The sequence below is a fragment of the Rhinopithecus roxellana genome, chromosome 19, assembly GCF_007565055.1.
Source record: "Rhinopithecus roxellana isolate Shanxi Qingling chromosome 19, ASM756505v1, whole genome shotgun sequence".
NCBI classification, from domain to species: Eukaryota; Metazoa; Chordata; class Mammalia; order Primates; family Cercopithecidae; genus Rhinopithecus; species Rhinopithecus roxellana.
The window spans coordinates 35,953,111-35,975,317 of NC_044567.1; the positions used below are offsets into that span (position 1 = coordinate 35,953,111).

At 44.3% G+C, this 22,207-nt stretch overlaps 1 protein-coding gene across 1 annotated transcript in view; it reads right to left on the minus strand.

Annotated features, from left to right (window-relative positions):
• Positions 1–17,323, minus strand: part of HS3ST3A1 (heparan sulfate-glucosamine 3-sulfotransferase 3A1) — a 105,019-nt gene extending 87,696 nt beyond the window's left edge. Inside the window, exon 1 of the mRNA XM_010370562.2 lies at positions 16,416–17,323. Coding sequence (XP_010368864.1) covers positions 16,416–17,014 — 599 coding nt within the window. The 5' untranslated portion in view covers positions 17,015–17,323. The remainder of the gene's footprint in view (positions 1–16,415) is intronic.
• Between the last annotated feature and the right edge of the window lie 4,884 nt (positions 17,324–22,207).

Below are 22,207 nucleotides of genomic sequence, written 5' to 3' on the forward strand. Positions count from 1 at the left end.
AGTATTGAATGCAAGGCAAAGAGTATCTGGATTTTATCTGCTCTCTGGTATTCACAGTGAACACATAAAAAAAGTCACTGATGGAAGAAGAGCCCATGGTAAAACTTTTTAAAAAGCCTTCAATATGAGTGAGGAAAAAATATAAGGTATTTAAATTTCTTCATTCTCTGACAAAATTTTCAAGCAAGTATTTAAAAAATGGAGATTCTTAAAGCAAGTTTGTCTTTACTTACATACTTGCAATGGAGTTTAGAATAGACTGGTACAAGTGCTGGCTTGAAGAAGAACCACCATGCTTTTACCAAAATGTTCATGAAAATTAAACAGGCATTTCAGATGCTACATGGTTACGTGTGTTTAATAATTAATGCTGGAAACCATAAGCATTCATCCAAAGAGCACAGTCTGCAATTTCCAAAAAAAAAAAAGGAAGAAAGACAGAGGAAGGAAGGAAGGAAGGAAGGAAGGAAGGAAGGAGGGAGGGAGGGAGGGAGGGAGGGAGGGAGGGAGGGAGGGAAGGAAGGAAGGAAGGAAGGAAGAAAAGAAGGAAGGAAGGAAGGAAAGGAGGGAGGGAGGGAAGGAAGGAAGGAAGGAAGGAAGGAAGGAAGGAAGGAAGGAAGGAAGGAAGGAAGGAAGGAAGGAAAAGAGGGAGGGAGGGAAGGAAGGAAAGGAGAGAGGGAGTGAGGGAAGGAAGGAAAGGAGGGAGGGAGGAAGGGAAGGAGGGAAGGAAGGAAGGCAAGAAGGAAGGAAGGGAGGGAGGGAGGGAAGGAAGAAAGGGAGGGAAGGAAGGAAGGTAGGAAGGAAGGGAGGGATGGAGGGAAGGAAGAAAGGGAGGGAGGGAGGGAGGGAAGGAAGGAAGGAAGGAAGGAAGGAAGGAAGGGAGGCAGGGAGGGAGGAAGGAAGGAAGGAAGGAAGGAAGGGATGGAGGGAAGGAAGAAAGGGAGGGAGAGAGGGAAGGAAGGAAGGAAAGGAGGGAGAGAAAGAGGGAGGGAAGGGAGGGAAGGAAGGAAGGAAGTAAGGGAGGCAGGGAGGGATGGAGGGAAGGAAGAAAGGGAGGGAGGGAGGGAAGGAAGGAAGGAAAGGAGGGAGAGAAAGAGGGAGGGAAGGGAGGGAAGGCAGGAAGGAAGGAAGGGAGGGAGGGAGGGAGGGAGGGAGGGAGGGATGGAGGGAAGGAAGAAAGGGAGGAAGGAAGGAAGGAAGGAAGGAAGGAAGGAAGGAAGGAAGGAAGGAAGGAAGGAAGGAAGGATTTGGCTAAAACTCTCTGATAAAAAACCGATTCATCAAGCCACTATACATAAGTAACCACATAAGCACAGAAACCAGGGCATGTAAGTGCAGTAACCAGGAAAAAATACAGTAAGAACATTCTAAACCCTCTTTTCATCTCATGAAGTTTTACTCACATGGAAAACTAGTCATAATCATCACAAAGCAAGTATGAGGATCCCATTGGGTGACTCAAGTCCAGGAAAGACAGGGAAGGTGGCAAAGATTACACAGATACACATTACATCCTGTGTCTTCTGACACATTTCCATTTACTCATCACCCCATGCCATGTGGCTTCTGTCACACCACAAAAGCCCACCTGGCCTCAAGGTCAGCAATGACTTCTTCTTCTTCTTCTTCTTTTTTTTTTTTTTTTGAGACGGAGTCTCGCTCTGTCGCCCAGGCTGGAGTGCAGTGGCCAGATCTCAGCTCACTGCAAGCTCCGCCTCCCGGGTTCACACCATCCTCCTGCCTCAGCCTCCCGAGTAGCTGGGACTACAGGTGCCCGCCACCTCGCCTGGCTAGTTTTTTGTATTTTTTAGTAGAGACGGGGTTTCACCGTGTTAGCCAGGATGGTCTCAATCTCCTGGCCTTGAGATCCACCCGTCTCGGCCTCCCAAAGTGCTGGGATTACAGGCTTGAGCCACTGTGCCCGGCCCACCAATGACTTCTTAACTCACAAGGCAAACACTCAAACCTGTATTCATCCTTTCTGTAGAAGTTGATACCATGGACCTTGAAACCACCCTCCCTTCTCCATTACCAGCGTTTATTGTGGAAACGTAAAATAGAGAAAAATTTGAAAGAATTATACCACGAGCAACCATTTAGCCACCAATTACAATCTAAATACTCATTTTTCTGTGCTTTTTTTTTTTTTTTTTTTTTTTGACATAGAGTCTTGCTCTGTTGCCCAGGCTGGAGTGCAGTGGCGTGATCTCGCCTCACTGCAACCTCTGCCTCCTGGGTTCAAGCAATTCCCCTGCCTCAGCCTCCCAAGTAGCTGAGACTATAGGAGCAGACTACCACGTCCGGCTAATTTTTTGTATTTTAGTAAAGACAGGGTTTCACCATGTTGACCAGGATGATCTTAATCTCCTGACCTCATGATCCACCTGCCTCGGCCTCCCAAAATGCTGGGATTACAGGTGTGAGCCACCACACCCTGCCTCTGTGTTCCTTATCACAGTTACACTTACTAATAAGTATTCAACTACTCTCCCTTTCCTCCTCCTTTCCGCATTGCTAGTATTCCACACAGCTTTACAAGACCTACTTCTGAAACATCTACCAAATCGTTCCCTCACTTCCCATGCACACTGCACTGCTCTGCTCTAGTTCAAGCCTCTATCATCTGTCCTCTAGATTCCTCAACAGCCACCTATCCCAGTGTGCATCCATATGCCACCGAGAATTAGATTTCCAAAGCAGAACGAGAGGTGGTCTGTGAAATCAGTCCTCCACTGAAAGCCTTCAATGCCTTCCCTGACTCTGTCTCCAGTGCCTTGAGTACTAGTAGAATAGCCATTGGCTTCATGAGGCTACTGAGCTCTTGAAATGTAGTTAACCCAAATTGAAATCTGTTGCAAGTGTAGAATGCGTACTAGATTTTGAAGACCATATAAAAAACTGCAAGATTTCTTACTAATAATGTTTTATTTTGATTTCATATTGAAATTATAATATTTTAGACATATTGGCTTAAGTTAAAATATTATTAAAGTTAATTTCACCTCTTTACTCTTACCTTTTTAAGGTAGCTACTAGAAAGTTGAAATTACATATAAGGCTCTCATTACGTTTCCATTGGACTGTGCTGTCCTTGAATAAAGTCCAAACTCCTTAAACATGCCACTTAATAATCGAGGCCGGGCACAGTGGCTCACGCCTCTAATCCCCGCACTTTGGGAGGCTGAGGTGGGCGGATCACAAGGTCAGGAGATTGCGATCATCCTGGCCAACATGGTGAAACCCATCTCTACTAAAAATGCAAAAATTAGCCGGGTGTGGTGACGCACACCTGTAGTCCCAGCTACTGGGGAGGGTGAGGCAGGAGAATCGCTTGAACCCAAGAGGTGGATGTTGCAGTGAGCCAATAACGTGCCACCGCACTCCAATCTGGTGACTGAGTGAGACCCCGTCTCAAAAATTAAAAAAAATAATAATTTTCAAAAATCTTTCCCAAACTTTGTTCCCAACTTGATGTCTCACTCCTCACCTGCACAGACAGATGGGTGAATGAAATGCTGTTTCAGTGCAGAAGTCAGGTGACAATCAAAGTGACCTCACTGTACCCCTACTACTCCTAAATGATTCATATTGTGCCCAGGCATCTAAAGAAAAAGGCAAAAGAGAGAGCAGGGGATGATGTATAAACGAACACACTCAAGTACAAAGTCGAGGATGCATCAAAACAGATTATTAAGCTTGAAAAAAAAAAAAAGAGCTACCGCTACTTTGATTGGTGTTTATGTCTGTTTCAAAACAGAATATTTGTAGTTAAGCATATAATCACATTCCAGAAAATGTCATCCTTCTTGAGCATATAATCACATTCTAGAAAATGTCATCCTCCCAAACAGCTTTGTATGTTTCAAAAATACAGGTCACTGGCATGCAGTTCCAGAGTGCATGGCCTAATCCCATTCCCACACAGCCACAGGGAGCTCTGTGATTTCTGAATTGGATCTTGAATTGGTGTTTCATCACCTACATTCGGCCTCCCTAACATTGCCATGAATATTAGCTGCGGGTGCTCACCTGAGAGTAGCCCATAAGTAAAGGAAGCACATATGAGATATTTGAAGCCTCTGGCTTAGCCCAGAAGCCTGCAAACAACAGTCAGTGGTTTTATAGTTTGGGTCAATAAAGTTTTATTGGAACACAGCCACACATATTCATTTACATATCGTCTGTGGCTGCTTCCATGCTACACAAGCAGAATTGAGTGGTTGTGATAAACACTGCACCACCCACAAAACCTAAAGTATTTAGTATCTGGCCCTTTCCAGAAAAAAGAAAAAAAAATTGCTGACACCTGGCATAAGGGGGCATTAAACTTTTTTTTCATTAAATTCATAGTGATTCTATTTGTGGTACAGTTCCAAGCCTTGGGCATACAGGGTTAAAAGGATTGAAGTTTAGAATCCATAGCATAGAATGTTCACACTTAGTTTCTCGTTTTAGTCATTTTAGCACATTTGTTTTAGTCTTTTCAAACATGACTTTCTTGTACACTAGTCAGTGTTTTCCAAACTTTTTTTTCTATTGGACTCCACTATGACAAATACATTTTACACCCAACCCTTTCAGTACACACGTATCTATATAAGTAAACACAACAAACAGAACCAAGTTTGTCAAGGCAATACTTGTCTTTCTTACCACATGGGATTCACTCTCTTATGTTACCTTAGTATAGTCCATTGTATAGGTAATTCCATTTTTAAAGAAGGATTGATTTTATCAGATATTCATGTCTTGTGATTCAGTTTGAAAAACTCCCTGGTCCGCTCCAGCTGTGGACTGTCTAACTCTGACCTTCACCGCACATCACAGGCTGTAAACTAGCAGCCATTCACTTCAGTTGAGATTGATTCGCTTCATCCACACAGACGTTTGTTTGGTTTTCATGTGGGTTTTGGTTTTCGTGTGGGTTTTGGTTTTTAATACGTACATTCTTTTCCAATACCTTTTTAAAAAGTCGATATTCCAAGTTCCTTTGAAAAGTCACAGGACAAGGCACTAGAAGCCCTCCTTCCTACTTGGTAAGAATCCGTAGGAGCTGAGTAGTTTCTCCAAGGCCTGCTCCCCAACTTGCCGCCCTTCGCCAACAGAGCAAATGCACCTGAAAATCCCAAGAATTTTCTTCACAAGCGTTAGCTCCCTATGACCTCTCCCCATATAAATATAAAACAGATCCAATCTGTTTTCTTTCCATCATTAAACCCTGGCAGGGCATTCTAGTAGACCCTCTGGCTTTGGGGAAAGCCCTTATGAACAAATAATGTTGTAATCCAAAAGCCTCCTACACCAAGGCCTCATTAGAAAGAAAAAAGTGGCTTTTCTTTCTTAAAACAAGAAAAAATGAAAAAGCAAACACACAACATTTGACAAAAGAAGCTACAAGAATAATTAGAGCTCACCAGAAAATTAAACACACACACACACACGCACACACACACACGCACACACAGGTGTAAGTTTTTGTTTACTTTGTGAAAAGTTTTGTTTGTGAAATGAAATCACTGCACTGCTGCAGCGTTTTTTCAAAACACAGAATTAGGGCAAACGTGGCTTCCGTTTAGAAAGGTGGCGAGGGGAACAGTTAGCTCCGGCAATACAACTTTAGTTGCAGCTTAATCCGGTTCCCTTTTGTTAAATACCTGAACTTAATGAGAATCTGCAGAGATTTATGACCATAACAAACACAGCATTTTTGACTTTGTCATTCAAACCAGCCTGGCAACTTTGATATTTCCTAGTGAAAGGAGAGATCTAATCCAAGTAAGAACTCTGAAAAGGGGAAAGAAATTTTATTCCCATAATTTGATTGATTACTTCCTACTCTGAATACTCAAGAGAGAAAAAAGCGAAAAAAGCAAACTTTTTCTTGTCCATACTCAGATTTCTCCTGCTGATCTTTTACAAGCAGGCAATGGACATAAAACACAAATTACTTTCAAGGACCCTAAGACCAATCACACTCGCTGTGTTCCCATACCTCTGAGTATCAAAATATTGTGGAAAACATCTGAGATGAAAAACAGAAATTTAAAGATGAATTGACCATTGATTCAATTCACTTCAATGCTTTAATTTAATAGCTCTGTGAGGAAAAAAAAAGCAATGCTACGATGGGTTCCATTAAAAAAATATTTCTATCTTTGTTGCAAATCTGCCAAAACCAAACTTACATATGTGGAGGTATGCAATTGTTCCCCAATTGCATTTAAGAATTATATCCTTGGAATTAGAAGCACTGAGTTCTTGTCTTTCAGCTTAACCTTGGGCAAAGCACTTCTGTTTCTTCCTATTCAGAAGACAACCTTTATCATTGGGATACCTTCTACCTCCAACATCCTATCTGTTTATGATTCTATCTTATTAGAACTAAAGGAAGTTCAGATCAACAGTCATGCCTTATGTGACTAATGACCTGACCACTCCAGTAAGGGCTTGGTGCTAATAATGACCAGATGACAGGAAATCAATTAGACAAACATTATTAATAACAACAATAATGAAGATAGAATAGTACTTCGGATAACAACCAAGTTGTGCTCTCATTGGGGGTATTAACATATCTGAAGAATTTTTAAAAAGCATCAATCCAAAGATGAAAATATGGAAAAGTGAAGAAGACAGACTGGCAGAGTGGCTCAGCCAGGTTCTGGGAGAGCACTGGATTGGGGGATCCCTACGGTGCAAAAGGGACCTCAAGGTAGCTCGATGACACTAGCCACGGCACACAAGCCTCAGTTCTCCTTGCTCCAATTCCAGGAGCAGCAAGCATCCTTCAACTTCCATTTATTTTCTTTTTCTTTCCTTTTTATTTTGTTTTTTTCTTTTTCTTTTTTTTTTTTTTTTAAAAAAAACAAAAAACTCTGTCACCCAGGCTGGAGCGCAGTGGTGAGATCTCGGCTCACTGCTACCTCCACATCCCGAGCTCCACCATCCTCTTACCTCAGCCTCCGGAGTACCTGGGATTACAGGCATGGCCACAACACCTCGCTAATCTTTTGTATTTTTAGTACAGACAGGGTTTCACCATGTTGTCCAGGCTGGTCTCGAACTCCTGACCTCAAGTGATCCACCTGCCTCGGCCTCCCAAGTGCTGGGTTTACAGGCATGAGCCACTGCGCCCAGCTCTGATTACATTTCTGACAACATATTGGCTTTCTCACACAGCAGTTTGGAAAGTGTTTTTGGTGGTTATTGTTATTTTGTAATAAATGGGAAAAAAATCAATTGAATGACATAAGATTCCTGATATGTTCAACGAGATAAGCTCTGTGATCAGATGACTTCTTTAGAGAAAAAGGGAGTAAAGTTGGCAAAAATAACTAAAATTATAATTTTGTAATAGTTATTCCATAATTAGTCATTCCATAATAGGCCAATTGACTAACAGAGATATTTAAATACTTTTAAAAATTCACTTTTACAACCATATTTTAATGGATTGCCCAAACTTCTTTTCTTTCTTTCTTTTTTTTTTTTTTTTTTTTTTTTGTTTTTTGAGACAGAGTCTCAATCTGTTGCATAGCCTGGAGTAGTGCAGTGGTACAATCTCAGCTCACTGCAGCCTCTGCCTCCTGGGCTTAAGCGATTCTTGTGTCTCGGCTTCCCGAGTAGCTGGGATTACAGGGCGCACACCACACCACCACACACCCGGCTAATTTTTGTGTTTTCAGTAGAGATAGGATTTTGCCATGTTGGCCAGGCTGGTCTCGAACTCCTGCCCTCAAGTGATCTGCCTGCCTCAGTCTCCCAAAGTGCTGGGATTCCAGGCATGAGCCACCACACCTGGCCCTAATGTGCTGTCTGATTTTCTACATAAAGGTCCAAGATCAGAACGTCCAAGTCACTCTACCACATGGGGCAGCCTTTCAGTCCCCTGCACCTTTGAGACACTGGTGGTTTGCTATGTAGGCAGGAACTAGCTGTAGGCAGTTCTGCCAGAGACCATCACAGAGACCATTCACCACAGCGGTGAGGCACTGGCATGCTGGAGGTGGGTTGAACCTGGGTTTGGCAGCAGTTCTATAACGTACATAGTTCTACGACCTTGGACAAGTTATTTCATCTTTCTGAGCCTGTTTTCTGACCTATAAAATGTAGAAAATGATAGGACCTGCTTAGAAATAGGAATCACATTAATAACATCAGACTACGAGCGACAGGTCATTCTGCATCATCCAGCACATGGCATGGCCTCAACAAGTATAGTTAATATCACTTCACCTCTGAAATGATAGATTTCATCAAAGATACACACTGCGGGGTCCAATTATTTTGCTATTTTAAAAAAGGCTAAAACACATGAAGAAAAGTGTATGGCCACTAAAATGGAAAAATGCCAAACAAGTAGAGAACGGTATTAAATCACAGAAATTATTTTTAACTACATAAGCATTTGCAGTCTATCCCTTGCACGAAAGCAGTTGATAAAACAGATCCAATAAAGATAAGCGAATGAACGATTAAAAGAAAATACTGTTAGTTTCTTGGAGTCTCTTGATGGAGTGGGTGTTGCTTTGTTTTGCTTAAGGAAAAATGTAATGTGGATAAAACTATTTTTACAGTTAGTAAAAATATCAGAGGAAATGTTTTGAGGGAGATTTTCATTACTCTATTCAACCAGAAGCACAGATCAACATAACTGTGTGCTTAAAAACAGGAGCAGAAAACGGCAGCACACCACCTAGACAGGAACTTTGAGTCTGATAACGCTGGGAGTCTGGCTGAGCAGTTCCAGTGGAATAAACCCGTGTGGTTAGAAGGTGCAACGAAACTGGTCCTCCAGAGCTCTGAAGGTTGCACTTTCTCTCTTCCTGCCTCTTCCTTGAATGCGTTAACTGTTCCAGGTCTGTTTTGCTCCTATGGAAAGTTTCATAACTCAGTGTCTACAACAAAGGTTAAAACAAGTGAAGTAAGCAGATAAAATTCCTAAGCTGGCCTGGAAAATCTGGACCGTGTTGTCATCTTTGCCATAAGGTGCATCCACAGCTCTGGCCCTATCTATCTATTTACCCTATAACCAGCTTTCAACCACTGACACCTGTTCCTTTCTATGTTTGTAGCAAAAAAAAAAAAAAAAAAAAAAAAAAAAAAAAAAAAAAAGTCACACGCCCAAGTCTGATTTTCCTCTGACCCTTATTTTAGTGTTTAGTTCTTTGTGCCCTCAGAGACCTGTCATTTACATTAGTGTTTTTGTTCTCTAATGCAAAAAGCTTTGGGGAAACTTTCACACCTTCTTCACTTTACATTTGCCCGCTGCAGAAGACAGAAAGAAAGGAATACAAAACTGTCTCTGTGCTTGGTTCGGGAACAAGAGAGTAGGAGGGGAGCCGTGAGCCGATATGATTATGAAATCAGCTGAGGATAAGATCAGCATGTCTGGAAGCAACAGGTGCGGGCAGGGGAGGGGAAGCTGGCGGGCCCATCCTGGGGGCCCTTCCGAAGGAAAGGAAAGAAGAAACGCGGAATAAAAGGGAATCGGCACAGACAGTATTTCAGCATGAGCCCTCACCCTTCAACGCCTGTTAGGCTTCTCCTGCTTTCTTTGCTGTTTGCACCTTTGATTTCAGAATCATTTGAGATATTAAAACTGTGAAAAATAGTAGAGAAAATTCGCATACCCCTTTCACCCAGATGATAATCTTAGGGGATATCACAATCCTAGTACAGTACAATGATCAAAACCAAGAAATTGACCTTAATAATAATACTATTAACTAAACTGCACACATTATCCACATTTCCCCAGTTTTCCCATAAATGCCTTAGTTCGGACCCAGGATCCGACCAACGGCACCCTCTTGTTTACTCGTTAGTAATGACTCTCCTTTGTCTCCCCCCATCTGAGACAGCTTAGCTTAGCGGTCTTGCGTTGTTTTGCATGATCCTGACACTTTTCAAGAGTACCGGTCAAGTATTTTGTAAAATGTCCCTCAGTTAGTGTTTGTCTAATGTTTTCTCATGGCTATACTGGGGTTATGGATTTGGGGGAAGATTACCGCACAGGTGAAGTGTCATCCTATTGTATTGCATCAGGGATCATGATCTCAACACAACAAGGGAATGTTAACCCTGGTTCCTCGGTTAAGGTGGTGTCTGTCAGTTTCTCCACTCAATCTGTTCTATTTGTCCCTTTCATCCTGCCTTCCTTTAACCTGACCACCACCCTGCGTCCCAGCCTGCTCTCCCAGGCCCTGGACTGCAGGCACAGAAGCGCCTGTCCTGTCGGAACTCTCAAAGCGCTTTCCTGTGAAGCTGTCCTGTATATGGTGGGCAGGATTCTCAACGGGGCATCTCAAGCGCCTTAAGGGTTAAACAGGCTTCTGTTTAGAATCACAGAACCCTCCTCCAGAGCCTGTACCACACAGGGGAAGGAACAGGCCTGCATTACTGATGTTGAAATAAAATCATCTGGAAGTATTTTCATTTGAAGCTGGCTTTCAGACACAGAGGCAAAACACACTAACAAAAGTAATCTGGGGCATATGGTATTCCTTTCAGTCATAGGCATTTTTAATATAAATCCCCTAATCATTTATATCTTGGTTTTCAGTTTATTGTGAAGCCAAATCTCTTATTTCTCTCCAAAGAATCAACTCCCTGCCTAAATGAAGTGACTTATCCTTGTCTGGAAAAAGGCAAAGTGCAGCTCATCTGTGCTAGGCACATCATCTTGCTATAAGTGCTACCTAAACACAAGTTTTTGATATTGCTGTAGTTTCTTTTTTAAAGTGGGACTGCAAATATGCCCTATCATGATGAGGTTTTTCCAAGTCCTCCCTTTAGGTGTTCCTTGCTGACTCCTCCTCCCACTAGGTGGCGCTACACATCACATTCAAAGCGGGCTGATGGAGTCGGTAGTTTGTGTTGAAACCTTTGCAAGAATGTCTCTCGAGTTCCTGATGGCAAGTACTAAACTTCATTGTTAATAACCACTTCCCCTGTCTCTTTTCACATTTCTTGTCATCAGACAACTGAAACAGGCCAGTTCTGAATTTCTGTAATGCAGTCGGGCAATCTTAGGATAAACGTAAGTTTTTAGGGGCATGAAGAATCATGACCACATAGTAAGGCAAAAATTCAAGAGTTGCATCACTGAAGGCAAGAAACTGGGGAAAGGCTTCCGTTCACTAACTCAGCATTGCCTGGCATATGATCTCAATAGTGCCCCCAAATTCTTCCCTACTCAGGATGTCCAATATTGCTCAGAAGTTCCCCAACTACTTAATAACTTCCCTCTCATAAATTCAATTTCCAAATTTTGGCTTCACAACAGTTTATTTGTTCACTATATAAATATCCCCCATAGAGGTTTTTAAACTGTATCAAATTAGCAAAAGTTTTAAAGTGCTGACAAGCATTTTTAAGATATCCATGTAAAATGCAAAGATGAGGGAGTACAATTTCCTCTGATTACATATTAGAGGCACATATTTAATAAGAAACCTTATGTTCACAATTGCAACTCATCACTTAAGCAGAAACAAATTTTCTAAAAGCTTGGGGTTTAATATCATTAGGAAACCCATACCAAGAAGCGATGCTCTTTTTCAGCCAAGTTACTATCACTCAGCGGAGGAAGATTGCCCCCCAAGGAAAAGAGCTGAGAATATCAAGTTCCTGACCGGGCCCAGCAATTTGACTGATGGTAATTGCAATTTGCAATTGTTCAACTGTGTCCCGGAGAGATATGAGGCCTTTGTTGTTGTTGTTGTTGTTGTTGTTGTTCATATCAGAGAGTTTTGTTTGCTCTGCAACACTCTTCTCATGAAGTTAAGCATCTGGTCTATGTGAGGTTAGCCCCTGTTGTCATTAATTACACAGGCTTCTTTCATTCCCATGACCCTGCCAAAATACGGATTTGGCACTTATTCTTTCCTGGCCAATCAACAGACTTATTTACAGGAGACAAATATTTTGGCCAGGGTGTTTTCTTTTTAAAGAGAGGGCAGGAGATTATAATGTAGTGATGGATTTTCATAGAAGTCTATGAATTTCACATGAAGTATAGGAGCATATTGTAAATCTCATCCCCGTAAAGGAATATTCATTCACACAAGGCATTCCAGTCCAAGCTCTACCAAGGGTTTTTGTTATTTAATGCCTGGACTATGATCTCAATAGTGCCCTCAAACTGTTCCCTACTCAGGATGTCCAATATTGCTCAGAAGTTCCCCAACTACTTAGTAACTTTCCTATCATAAATTCCATCATTGTCCCTGCCTTCTGGGTGTCTGCTCCTGCATGCACATGCATGTGTGAGGGCACACACACACACACACACACAGACACACAGAGGAACTGGGCTGATCAACTTGCATTTCTGTTTGTCTATTGGGGATGAGCCCAGAGTTCAGACATTTAGCAAACTAGATGACAGCATTTTGGCTCCCCAACCTGTGACTAGGTAGGGAACGTCCAGGTACTGAGAACTTCTGTAGACAAGTACTCTAGACTCAGAGTCCAAAGCAACATCTCACTCTCTTCCTAGCCCTCACCTATTCCCAATGTTCTTTCCTCTGCCCTAAGGACAGAGTGCCCTTGGCCTTCAGTCCATATGACCTTGCATGGGTGGCCAGACTGCAGCTTCCTTGGCTCGGATTTCATTTCAAACTCCACACAGAAGAGGCTTGCACAGTACAGGAGGGTGGGAAGCTGTACATGGAGCGACTTCGCAGCTGCTCCCAGCTGCTACGAAATGCCAATTTCTCCTCCTAGGAATCGAAAGGGCCTCTGCTCAGTCTGCCTCTCTAATGGACTTGAAAAACAGGGCCATGATCATTCGAGGCCAGAAAATTTCAAATTTTGGTGAAGTCAGGGGAGCACTAACTCCTAAATCTGAGCGAGACATTCTTTGATCTTCCTGTATCCTCTAGAATAAAATGATTCTAGTGGTATCCTTCTCTGCTGAAATTGTCCAGACTTGCTAAAGAAAAGAAATTGAAATATAAGAAATAGACATGCTAGTGTAAGAGACCGGATAATCAATATTTCCTATCTTGCACCAAAATAATAGACTGAAATGTTATTGAATCTAAACGTTTACATACATACACATGTATGTGTACGCACATGTACACACACATACACACATATTTAACTACTTTATTAATAGGTATCTTTTAGCTTTAGAGAAAAAATAGACATACCTATTTGTTGGTGCAGATAGAAACAAGCAGAAGAGAGCCTCCTTATTAAATTCTAAGCTCGCCTGCTTTTGAACTACAGTGGAGGTATTCGGTCCTGACTTCCAGCAAATATCTCAATATTTTGAAACTAAGGAAACTTTTTCCTTTCCTTCATGAAGCCACCATACATACATGAGAAATGGAGACTATTCATTGCAAAGGACAGCTTTCCCGTGACACGCAAGCCACAGACATTTGTTGTACTGATACCATGTCTGCTAAATTAAGTTTGAGGAATTTTTTTTAAACTCCATCAGGGTCGAGTTTCTCAGCATATAAAAATTTGCCTTTGTTGTATTTATTTTAAAGGAAGTCTATTAGGACATTTAAATTAGTAAGAATAACTTTCTTTCCAGAGATTTTGAATAAAAAATTTGTTTTCTTTGCCTTCACTACAAGTGTGTTCAAATGAAGGAAGTGTTTATTACTTCACTCTTGGAAAAAACTTCATAAAGTATTTTATTTTCTTCGCAGTGAGAGTAATTGACCGAAAAAGTTCAGCATCAGGCATTTCTAACTCACAGACTCATTCTCCAAGAGACTTTCTTCAAACTTGCTAATAGCAACAGATTTGTCCCTTTGTGGGGACAGTAGGGGGCGCTGCCACCACAAACTATCATGGCTAACAGTGATTTCACTGGCCAAAAAAATGGCTAGACATTTTAGGATTCTCCCATGTCAATGTACACCTAAAAATAATTATATAGGTTTTTCTCTTCCATAATTCACTGCTGGGTGCAAATATTTGGAATTTATTTCTGTTCATATGTGTGTGCCTATGTTAGTGTGGTCATAAGCGTGTGGTATGAATCCTAGTATTGCAAAGTTTGGGCGGACTCATGCAGGTCTAACTAAATCCCCCTGTTCGAAACTATTAGCCAAATATAAGTAGCTAAAATGCACTTAATATTTAAGTGGCATTCTGGGTGGGAGATTTTTTTTTTTTTTTTTCATAGTTGAGCCTTCAGTCTTACTCACAAACATCAAACTCCAAGTTCAGAGCCAAGATGAAAGAGAACTTTGGGGAAATTTCATTAAATAATCACATAATCCAGGCTCCATAGGTTGGATTTTTTTAAAATAAGTTTCCTATGTAATTGAGTTAAACGTAAATTTATGCATCCAATAAAAAACCACTGCAAATGGTAAAACAAAGACATTGCTCCAACACTTAGAAAATTAAATTCACCAAACCATGAAGTCTACTGTGCAGTTATTTTTGTAACCACCATAAATTGCTTTATAGAACTCTTCTGCTGGAGTAAACAATCCAAGGAGAGATTTACTTTATAGCATGCTTTCAGTTTCCAAAGGAAAGAGTGGCCTACAAGTTTATGACTCTTTTTTTCTTTCTTTTTTTAAAAAATACTTATGTTTCTAGTTACCTTGAAACCTTCCTCCCCTTAGAGGAAGCTCAGAAAGGTCCACAGAAAATAAGATCCAGGTCTGCAGACACACTGTGCCCTCAAATACTCATTTCTGGAATAAGAAGAAACAATCCTACTTTGTGGAAATAAAGTTTATATGGCAAAAGGAAAATAAAGGGTTTTAAGTACTGAATATTTCACCACATTTAATAGCACCTCAGAGCCCAACGTAGTGTTAGATGTTTCAGACAGTCAGCTTGAAATGTGTTCGCTTATAGCACGGTTTGAGGCCGAATTCAATGCAAGCTGCTATAGATAAGACTTTTAGGGGTCTTTAATCACTTCTTTCTCGTGTCCTTGATGGAAAAAACAGAGCTGCCTTTGTGCTAAAAAGAAGGACCTGTTGTTTTCAGATTCAACAGGTCATTTTTATAAGAACTTCCCAGAGGATACAACATAAATGACCGAAACACAAGGGGATATTTTAAGTGGCTGATGATTTTAAATGATATATAATCTATATTAAGGGAATGTTGTTTGTTTTTTCTTTCCAACAAATGGAAATTTACTGTTTTAAAAGTGTTTAATGTTCAAATTCTATTTTTAGGGGCAAATCTTTTCTCTAGGAGTAGATTTACTGTAAATTCGGCTCCTGAAATCAATCTGAGAGTGCACTTGGCCCCTCAAGTAAATAAACTTGTCAAATCATATCGATTTCTGTGTTGGGGATGAATGGTTAATTTAATGGACTTTTTGAAATGTACCTAAATTGTGCTGTAATTTTTGTAACAGTGTTTCAGTTAAAATAACAAACAGAATGCATATTTTATGAACAAGATAAACTTTATAAAATGGAAAACTAGCAACATAATTTTTACTGGTACTTTGAAGAAAGAAAAAAAAAAGCCAATATATTATGGCAAACAAAATCCAGGCGACACTAGATTTATTAGAATCTGGCTGATTTTATTATTAAAGGTGGTCTGAATTTGAAGAGACTGGCAAATTTAAGATTAAGATCTAAGCGAAACTTATTTCCTAAACTGTATTGGCAAAGTTGTGCCAATGTATTTTTCTCTCTTTTGTCTTCTTCTTCTTCTTTTAATTGGCTACCTTATCTGTAAAGAGGATTGTTTGAAGATCTTTGGAAAAGTTTCTGTCAGTCAAGAGACAAAAGTTACTTTTCCCTACAAATATCAAAAGACCTTCACAAAACTCACTCCTTGCCCTCAAACAAAAGTTACTGCCAAGCGTCCTTTAAAATACAGTGCCTGGTTGCTTTCTGTTGCTCAGACAGGCATATATTTTCCAAACTAACCAGATTCTCTGGTTCTTGACACTTTTACTAAGTCTCTATATTACTTCCCACCTAAGACAACTATCTGGCAAAAGGTCAAGGTAAATAAATACCTTATGGTAAAGACTGTGTTAACCACAGAGAACTGCCGGAAAGATAAAGAATGAAAACGGGCTTCCTTGGGAAGGGGAAGGAAATCTATTAATTGTTGAACAGGTTTCTAATTTAGAAGAGACTTCTTTTTTTTTCCCTTTAGTTAAATACATGAATACTTTTGCAGAGCAGGAGAAAGAGACCAGACTGGCTATTTGTTGGCGAGGGATTCCCAAGGACGAAAATCATGAAGGCCAGAATTTCCCTCCCACTGTCTCCCTCAACATCCACTTCCCAGGAAGGAGAAGACGGAGAGGGAAGAAAGACCCTTGATGACCCTTCGCCTTCTGCAAGAAGTGGGCAGGAGGGCGAACCGGGGATCACCGAGGGCTCTCCCACGTCTTTCCCAGCCCAGGACCTCCGGATCCTTCAGCCCCCGCCCGGGCCCGCCCCGCTCACCGGTACCAGGCGAGGCCCTTGTCGTAGCTGCGGTCGAAGAAGTGGGGCTCGGCGCCCACGGCGCGCACGTCGGGGTGCACGCGCAGGAACTCCAGCAGCGCCCGCGTGCCGCCCTTCTTCACGCCGATGATGATGGCCTGCGGCAGCTGCTTGCTGCCTTCATCCAGGAGCAGCGCCAGGGTCCCCTGCGGGGCTTCGGCCACGCTGCTTCCTGCCCCGGAGCCGCCGGGACCCCCGGCCAGGCCAGGGGACTCCTCTTCCCAGGCCGCCTCCTCTCCGTTGGCGCGCGGCGCGGGCGGCCGGCGCCTCCGCCACTGCTGCAGTTGCAGGAGGGGCTTTCTCTGTGCCGCCGCCGGCCACACCGCCAGCTCCCGCGGGCCTCCGGCCAGGACGCCGCGACCAGGGGCCCCCGCCTCCTCGCCGCCGCCGGACAGCCCCACGACGGGTCCGGACAGAGTCTGGCAGCGCTCGGCCAGGCAGTAGAAGACGTAAAGGGACGTGAGCAGGGAGCAGAGCATCAGCAAGAACTTCCGGAAGATGCTGCGGGACAGCGGCTCGGCAGAGGTGGGGAGGACGCCGGCCGGGCCCGGAGGGGCCATCCTAGCCGGAGGCGACGTCGGGCAACGCGCGGGCCATGCTAGGCCGGGACCCCGACAGGTGCCAGAGCATCCCCCCGGCGTGCCTGCGCGCTGGACGGAGGCCACATCGCCGTGCGCCCCTGGGGCCGTGCGAATTGTCCCTGGAGGCAGCGGCTGGGGCTCCGCGGGGAGACGGAGCCCCCGGGGACCTCACGCGGGATCCCTGCCTCCAGTCGAGGGGGCGGGAAGGGGAACGCGGGTCCGTGCTTAAGAAACCATCGTCTTAGACTCGTCCAAGTCCTGAGCTTGGGGCAGCCCTCGACCACCTGGTTCCCCCCAAGAGTCGCTGGAATCGGGGTCTTGGCAGCGATGGCGAAGGCGTGCGTCTCAGCCCCGGCCCCGAGCGGCCTCTCGGGGCGGATGTCCGCTCAGCGATCCTGCATCCCTGGCTCGGTCTCGGTGAGGGCACGCGCGGTTGCGGCGCCTCTGCGCTCCGTGCGCTCCAGACAGGGGCGAGCGACAGTGCCCTCCAGCCCGGTCTTCCTCTGGTCTCCTTGCCCGCCTGGGCGCGTTCTCTCCGCCCGGGTTCAGGTTCTCTTGGCCAAGGAGCGAGGTCCGCCCGAGTCCCTCTGCCAGAGCGGGAGACAGGAGGCCCTTGCGGAGCCGTCCACCCCTCTCCGTGCGCGCCGGGTTGCTCCAAACTGCTCTTGGACCCCACCGGTGAGCCTCTTGGCGAGGCTGGGCTGCGCGGGACCTGTCAGCGGCCCCCGCCACTGTGCTTGCAGGCGCTCACCGGCTGCCTCCCGGGCCGCCGCCGCCGCCGCCACACGTGGGACGCCGAGGGCAGCAAACTTGCTGGTGACGTCAACGGCCCGGGCCGGACCAGCCCCAGGACGAGCGCAGCGGGGCGCGGACCAGCGGCCAGGCGGGGCCAGACGGGCGGGGTAGGATGGAGAAAAGGTGGCGCGGGCTCCGCAGCGGCCGCCCAATGGCACTGGAGAGGGCGGGGGTGGCAGGGGCGACGCCTCTTCCCCAGTGTCCCCCATTCCTCCCGGCGGCTTCGCCCCCTTCCAGTGGATCCGGGGTCTGCGGCGGCTTCGGGGTTGCCTGAGTGACAGCTAAGGCCGGCCGGATCCCTGGAGGCCCGACTTCCACCCAAGAAGCCACTAGCTTGGTGAGGGGCTCCAGAGTTCTCCACCGCAGCTCAGCCCTCCGCAGCCCTGACCCTCTCCAGGTTCCCCGCGCTCTGCTCCTCTCTCGGCACTGTTGCCCTATCCTTCCCCATCCCACCACTTTCCATTGCCTGGAAACTACTCTTCGTCCCCCTGGAAGTTTTGTTTGCAGCAGTTCCCAGTACTGCGCTACACGCCACGCCCCCGTTTGTCTGGAGCAAACCGAATTCCTCCGCAGCAGCTTCGACTTCTACCTACTCAACTGTCTGCTACGGGCCTTGGAGCAAAGCTCTTTCTCCCATCAGTTTGTTTTTTTGTTTGTTTGTTTTGTTTTGTTTTCTTCTTTCGATTGTTTTCCCCTGGGTTTGTATAAGAAGATCCAGTCCTCCAGGGCCTAGAAAGGAACAGACTTTTAGGAGAAAAACCAATGCATAAATCAAAGGCAAAATTAAAAATAAAAAAAAAATTCAGCTCCGATCCCAAGTCACTATGCCCAATTTTTAATGTAGTGTGTATTTTCTTATTGTTGTTTTGTACTTGTGTGTGTGTGTGCGCGCGCGCGCGTGCACCCTCGCAAAGGGGTTAAATGTCCTTTCATAAACGGCGGTTTCCTCTCTCCCTTGCCTCCCCTGACCTTATATCCTCTTCGTGCGCTCCCCGGAGAGCAGGTCAGGAAGGGATACAAACCGCCTTGCTGTCTAATGGAGGGAGGTGGCCTGTGGAACATACATTAGGTGTTTTTTTGTTCCAATCCTATTTGTTCCTTATTTCTTGACTTCCTTGCCTCCACGGGATGCCTCACCATGTGGGCGGTAGCCTGGCAGTTTCATACCAGCCCCTGCAAGCTGTGGAGGCAGCTTTCTGGGTCCACTGTGGGTACTAACAAGGGCCCACTGTAGGCTCAAGGTCCACGGTGCGGGAAACTTATCAGGCATTTCTGCGCCCCCATGCAGGAACTTCGCAGCCCTTCTTTGCTCTATTTGACCATGGAAGTGGAAGTCAGCTTCCACTTTTTCAGCTACCAAGGGGAACCTAGTGGTTCTAACTCTGGGCTTGCATGGATCCGTGAATTTGTGCCCTGATGGATAAACACTCACTGCTGGATATGGTTTTAGGTGTATGAATTACCAATCCCAACTGATTCGACAACCATTGAAGAGCCTTTTAGATTCTGATGCCATAAAGCACTGGGCTTTTACGAGGATGGACAAGCCCTGCCAAGCTTTAACGTCCTTCTGTGTTCTAAAATTGGATATTGACAAACCAGTTGAGATCTAATGCTAACTTAAGGTTTCCTGTGTTTTCAGATATTTTTCTCTAAGTACTTCAGTCAGATTTGCAGAAGGAAGACAAAACAAAGACCATTTTTAAGTTGTTTTGAAGACATGCAATTCTGCGAATTCTTATAAACATGCCCCAGTTTCCTGGACTGGAAAATGATGGGCTCGAAGTTCCTTTCTAGCTCCAACATGACATCATAGCATGCGTTTGGTCTTTCACTTTCTGAGCACAGGTCTTTCCTTTAGGTGGGAATTAAATACTTGCTCGGTTCTCACCATCACTCGCATGATATGTAGGACAGCTCTGCACCTTAGAAGCAAAATGTGAGCTACAAATAAAAGCTGCATGGATAATTTTTAATTTCCAGTAATTTTTTGTGTGTTTTTTGAAATGGGGTCTGAGTGTCACCCAGGCTGGAGTACAGTGGCACAATCTTGGCTCACTGCAATCTCTGCCTTCCGGGCTCAAGTGATCTTCCCACCTTAGCCTCCTGAGTAGCTGGGACTACAGGCGTGTGCCACTATACCTCAGTTATTTTGTTGTTGTTTTTTGTAGAGATGGGGTTTTGCCATGTTGCCCAGGCTGATTTCTAATAAACTGTAGCACCTTACAAAGGTTAAAAAAGAAGCAGAGAAAGTTATCTTTTCGTAATATATCCCATCATCCAAAAAGGTGGCTATAACAAGTAGTCAATATAAAAATGATTGAAGTCATATATGTTCTTTCTTTTCATACCCAGTCTTTGAAATCCAGCATGAATCTTAACACTTCCCACACATCTCAGTTGGGACTAGCCACATTCAAATGCTCAATACCCCTAGGTGGCTGGTGGCTCCCCTAGTAGACAGCACAAATGGGGACGTTGCTTTGGTGGGAGGGGTGAGTCTGTCAGGATCTCAGGAATCAGACAGCACATTCAAATTAGGATAATACATAGAGGGTTTATTTACAAAAGAACTGTTTATAAAGGACTAGAAAAAACAACAACCCCAAGCTAGTAGCTCTGGCGCTGTCACCACCCTTATGTCTGAAAGAATGAGGGAAAGGAAGGACTGCCACAACCAGGAGGGAACAAGTCCATAGCAGAGGCCCTTGAGAGTTGCAGCAGGTTTTCGTGGTGACACACAGCCTGTCCAAGGCACCTCTTAGAAAAGGAATCAGGGAAAGAAATGTTCTTGATAAGACAGTAGGGGATAGGTATGTGGCATTATGTTTAATCGTGACAAAAATCAAGAAGGGTGATTAAAGCCTCATGATAACATTAGATGCAGTCACACTACACAGCCTTTTAGAAAATGTCTTCTTTCATCCACTCAGAGGCTTACATTAGAATGGAAACAAGTTGGAGATGATGATTATTAGCGTTCTTTGATGGGGAAAAAGTGCCTGCCAAAATACCAGAGAGCACAATAGACTTTGTTGCACAGCTTCTTCCTGTTACTCCCTTTCTCTTTGTTGTTCCATGTTTGTTAGGCTTCTTCAGAGAGATAGAACTAATGGGATACATGGATATAGGTAGTTGGATTAGAGAGAGATGATAAGAGATAGAGAGATGAGAGGTTGTTTACTGGGGAATTGGCTCACGTGATTATGGAGGCTGAGAAGTTCCATGACAAGCCGTCTGCAAGCCACAGACCCTGAATGCTGGTAGTGTAGCTCAGTCCAAGTCTGAAGGCTTCAGAGCCCAGAAAGTCAATGGTGTAAGTTCTGAGAACCGGAGGTCCACTGGTATAAGTCTTGGAATCCAAAAGCGAAAGAGCCTGGAATTCTGATGTCCAGTAACATGAGAAGGAGAATGTATTCCAGCTCTAGGAGGTAGATAAAGATACATTGGGCCAGGCTCAGGGGCTCATGCCTGTAATCCCAACACTTTGGGAGGCCAAGGTAGGTGGATTGCCTCAGGTCAGGAGTTCCAGAGCAGTCTGGCCAACATGGCAAAACCCCATCTCTACTAAAAATACAAAATTTAGCCAGGCGTGGTGGGTGCCTGTGATCCCAACTACTCGGGAGGCTGAGGCAGGAGAATTGCTTGAACCCAGGAGGGGGAGGTTGCAGTGAGCCAAGATTGTGCCATTGCACTCCAGCCTGGGCGACAGAGTGAGATGCCATCTCAAAAAAAAGAAAAAAAAAAAGACTCATTCGCCTTCCTCTGCTTTTGTTACGTCTAGGCCCCCCAACCAGTTGGATAGTGCCTGCCCACATTGAGGGTGGATCTTTCCAACTCAGTCCACTCAGGCTTACATGCTAATCTCCTCTGAAAGCATCCTTACAGAAAGAACCCAAAATAATGCCTTTTGTACGTATTCCTCAATCCAGTCATGTTAACACCTAAAATTAATTATCACATCATGTTAAAGCATGCTTTCAAGACCCTTGAAAGCAATAAGGTTCTGCCTTGGAAAAAACTCCAGGTTTTTCTTGCTATCACAGAAGCTGGTCTTGTGCTCTGTGGTGAAAGGGGTGAGGTCTGTGATCAGTGACTTTCAGTTTCCCTCTCTGTACCCTTCTGGCTTCCTTTACTGTGATGCCCACTCTTGCAATGCCACCCAGGGTCCTGTGAGGCCTCCCACCTTCAATCCTTTCCCAGGCCTGGATCTTATAAACCTGTTATTCTACTGTACAAGCATTTCTTACCATCTCTCATGCCCTACCACAGAGGTTTAACATTGTAAAGTAAGGAATATTTTTAAAGACGACTCACTCCCACTGACCCACATATCAATAGTTTATACTCATTCAGAAAACTTAATATACATTAACA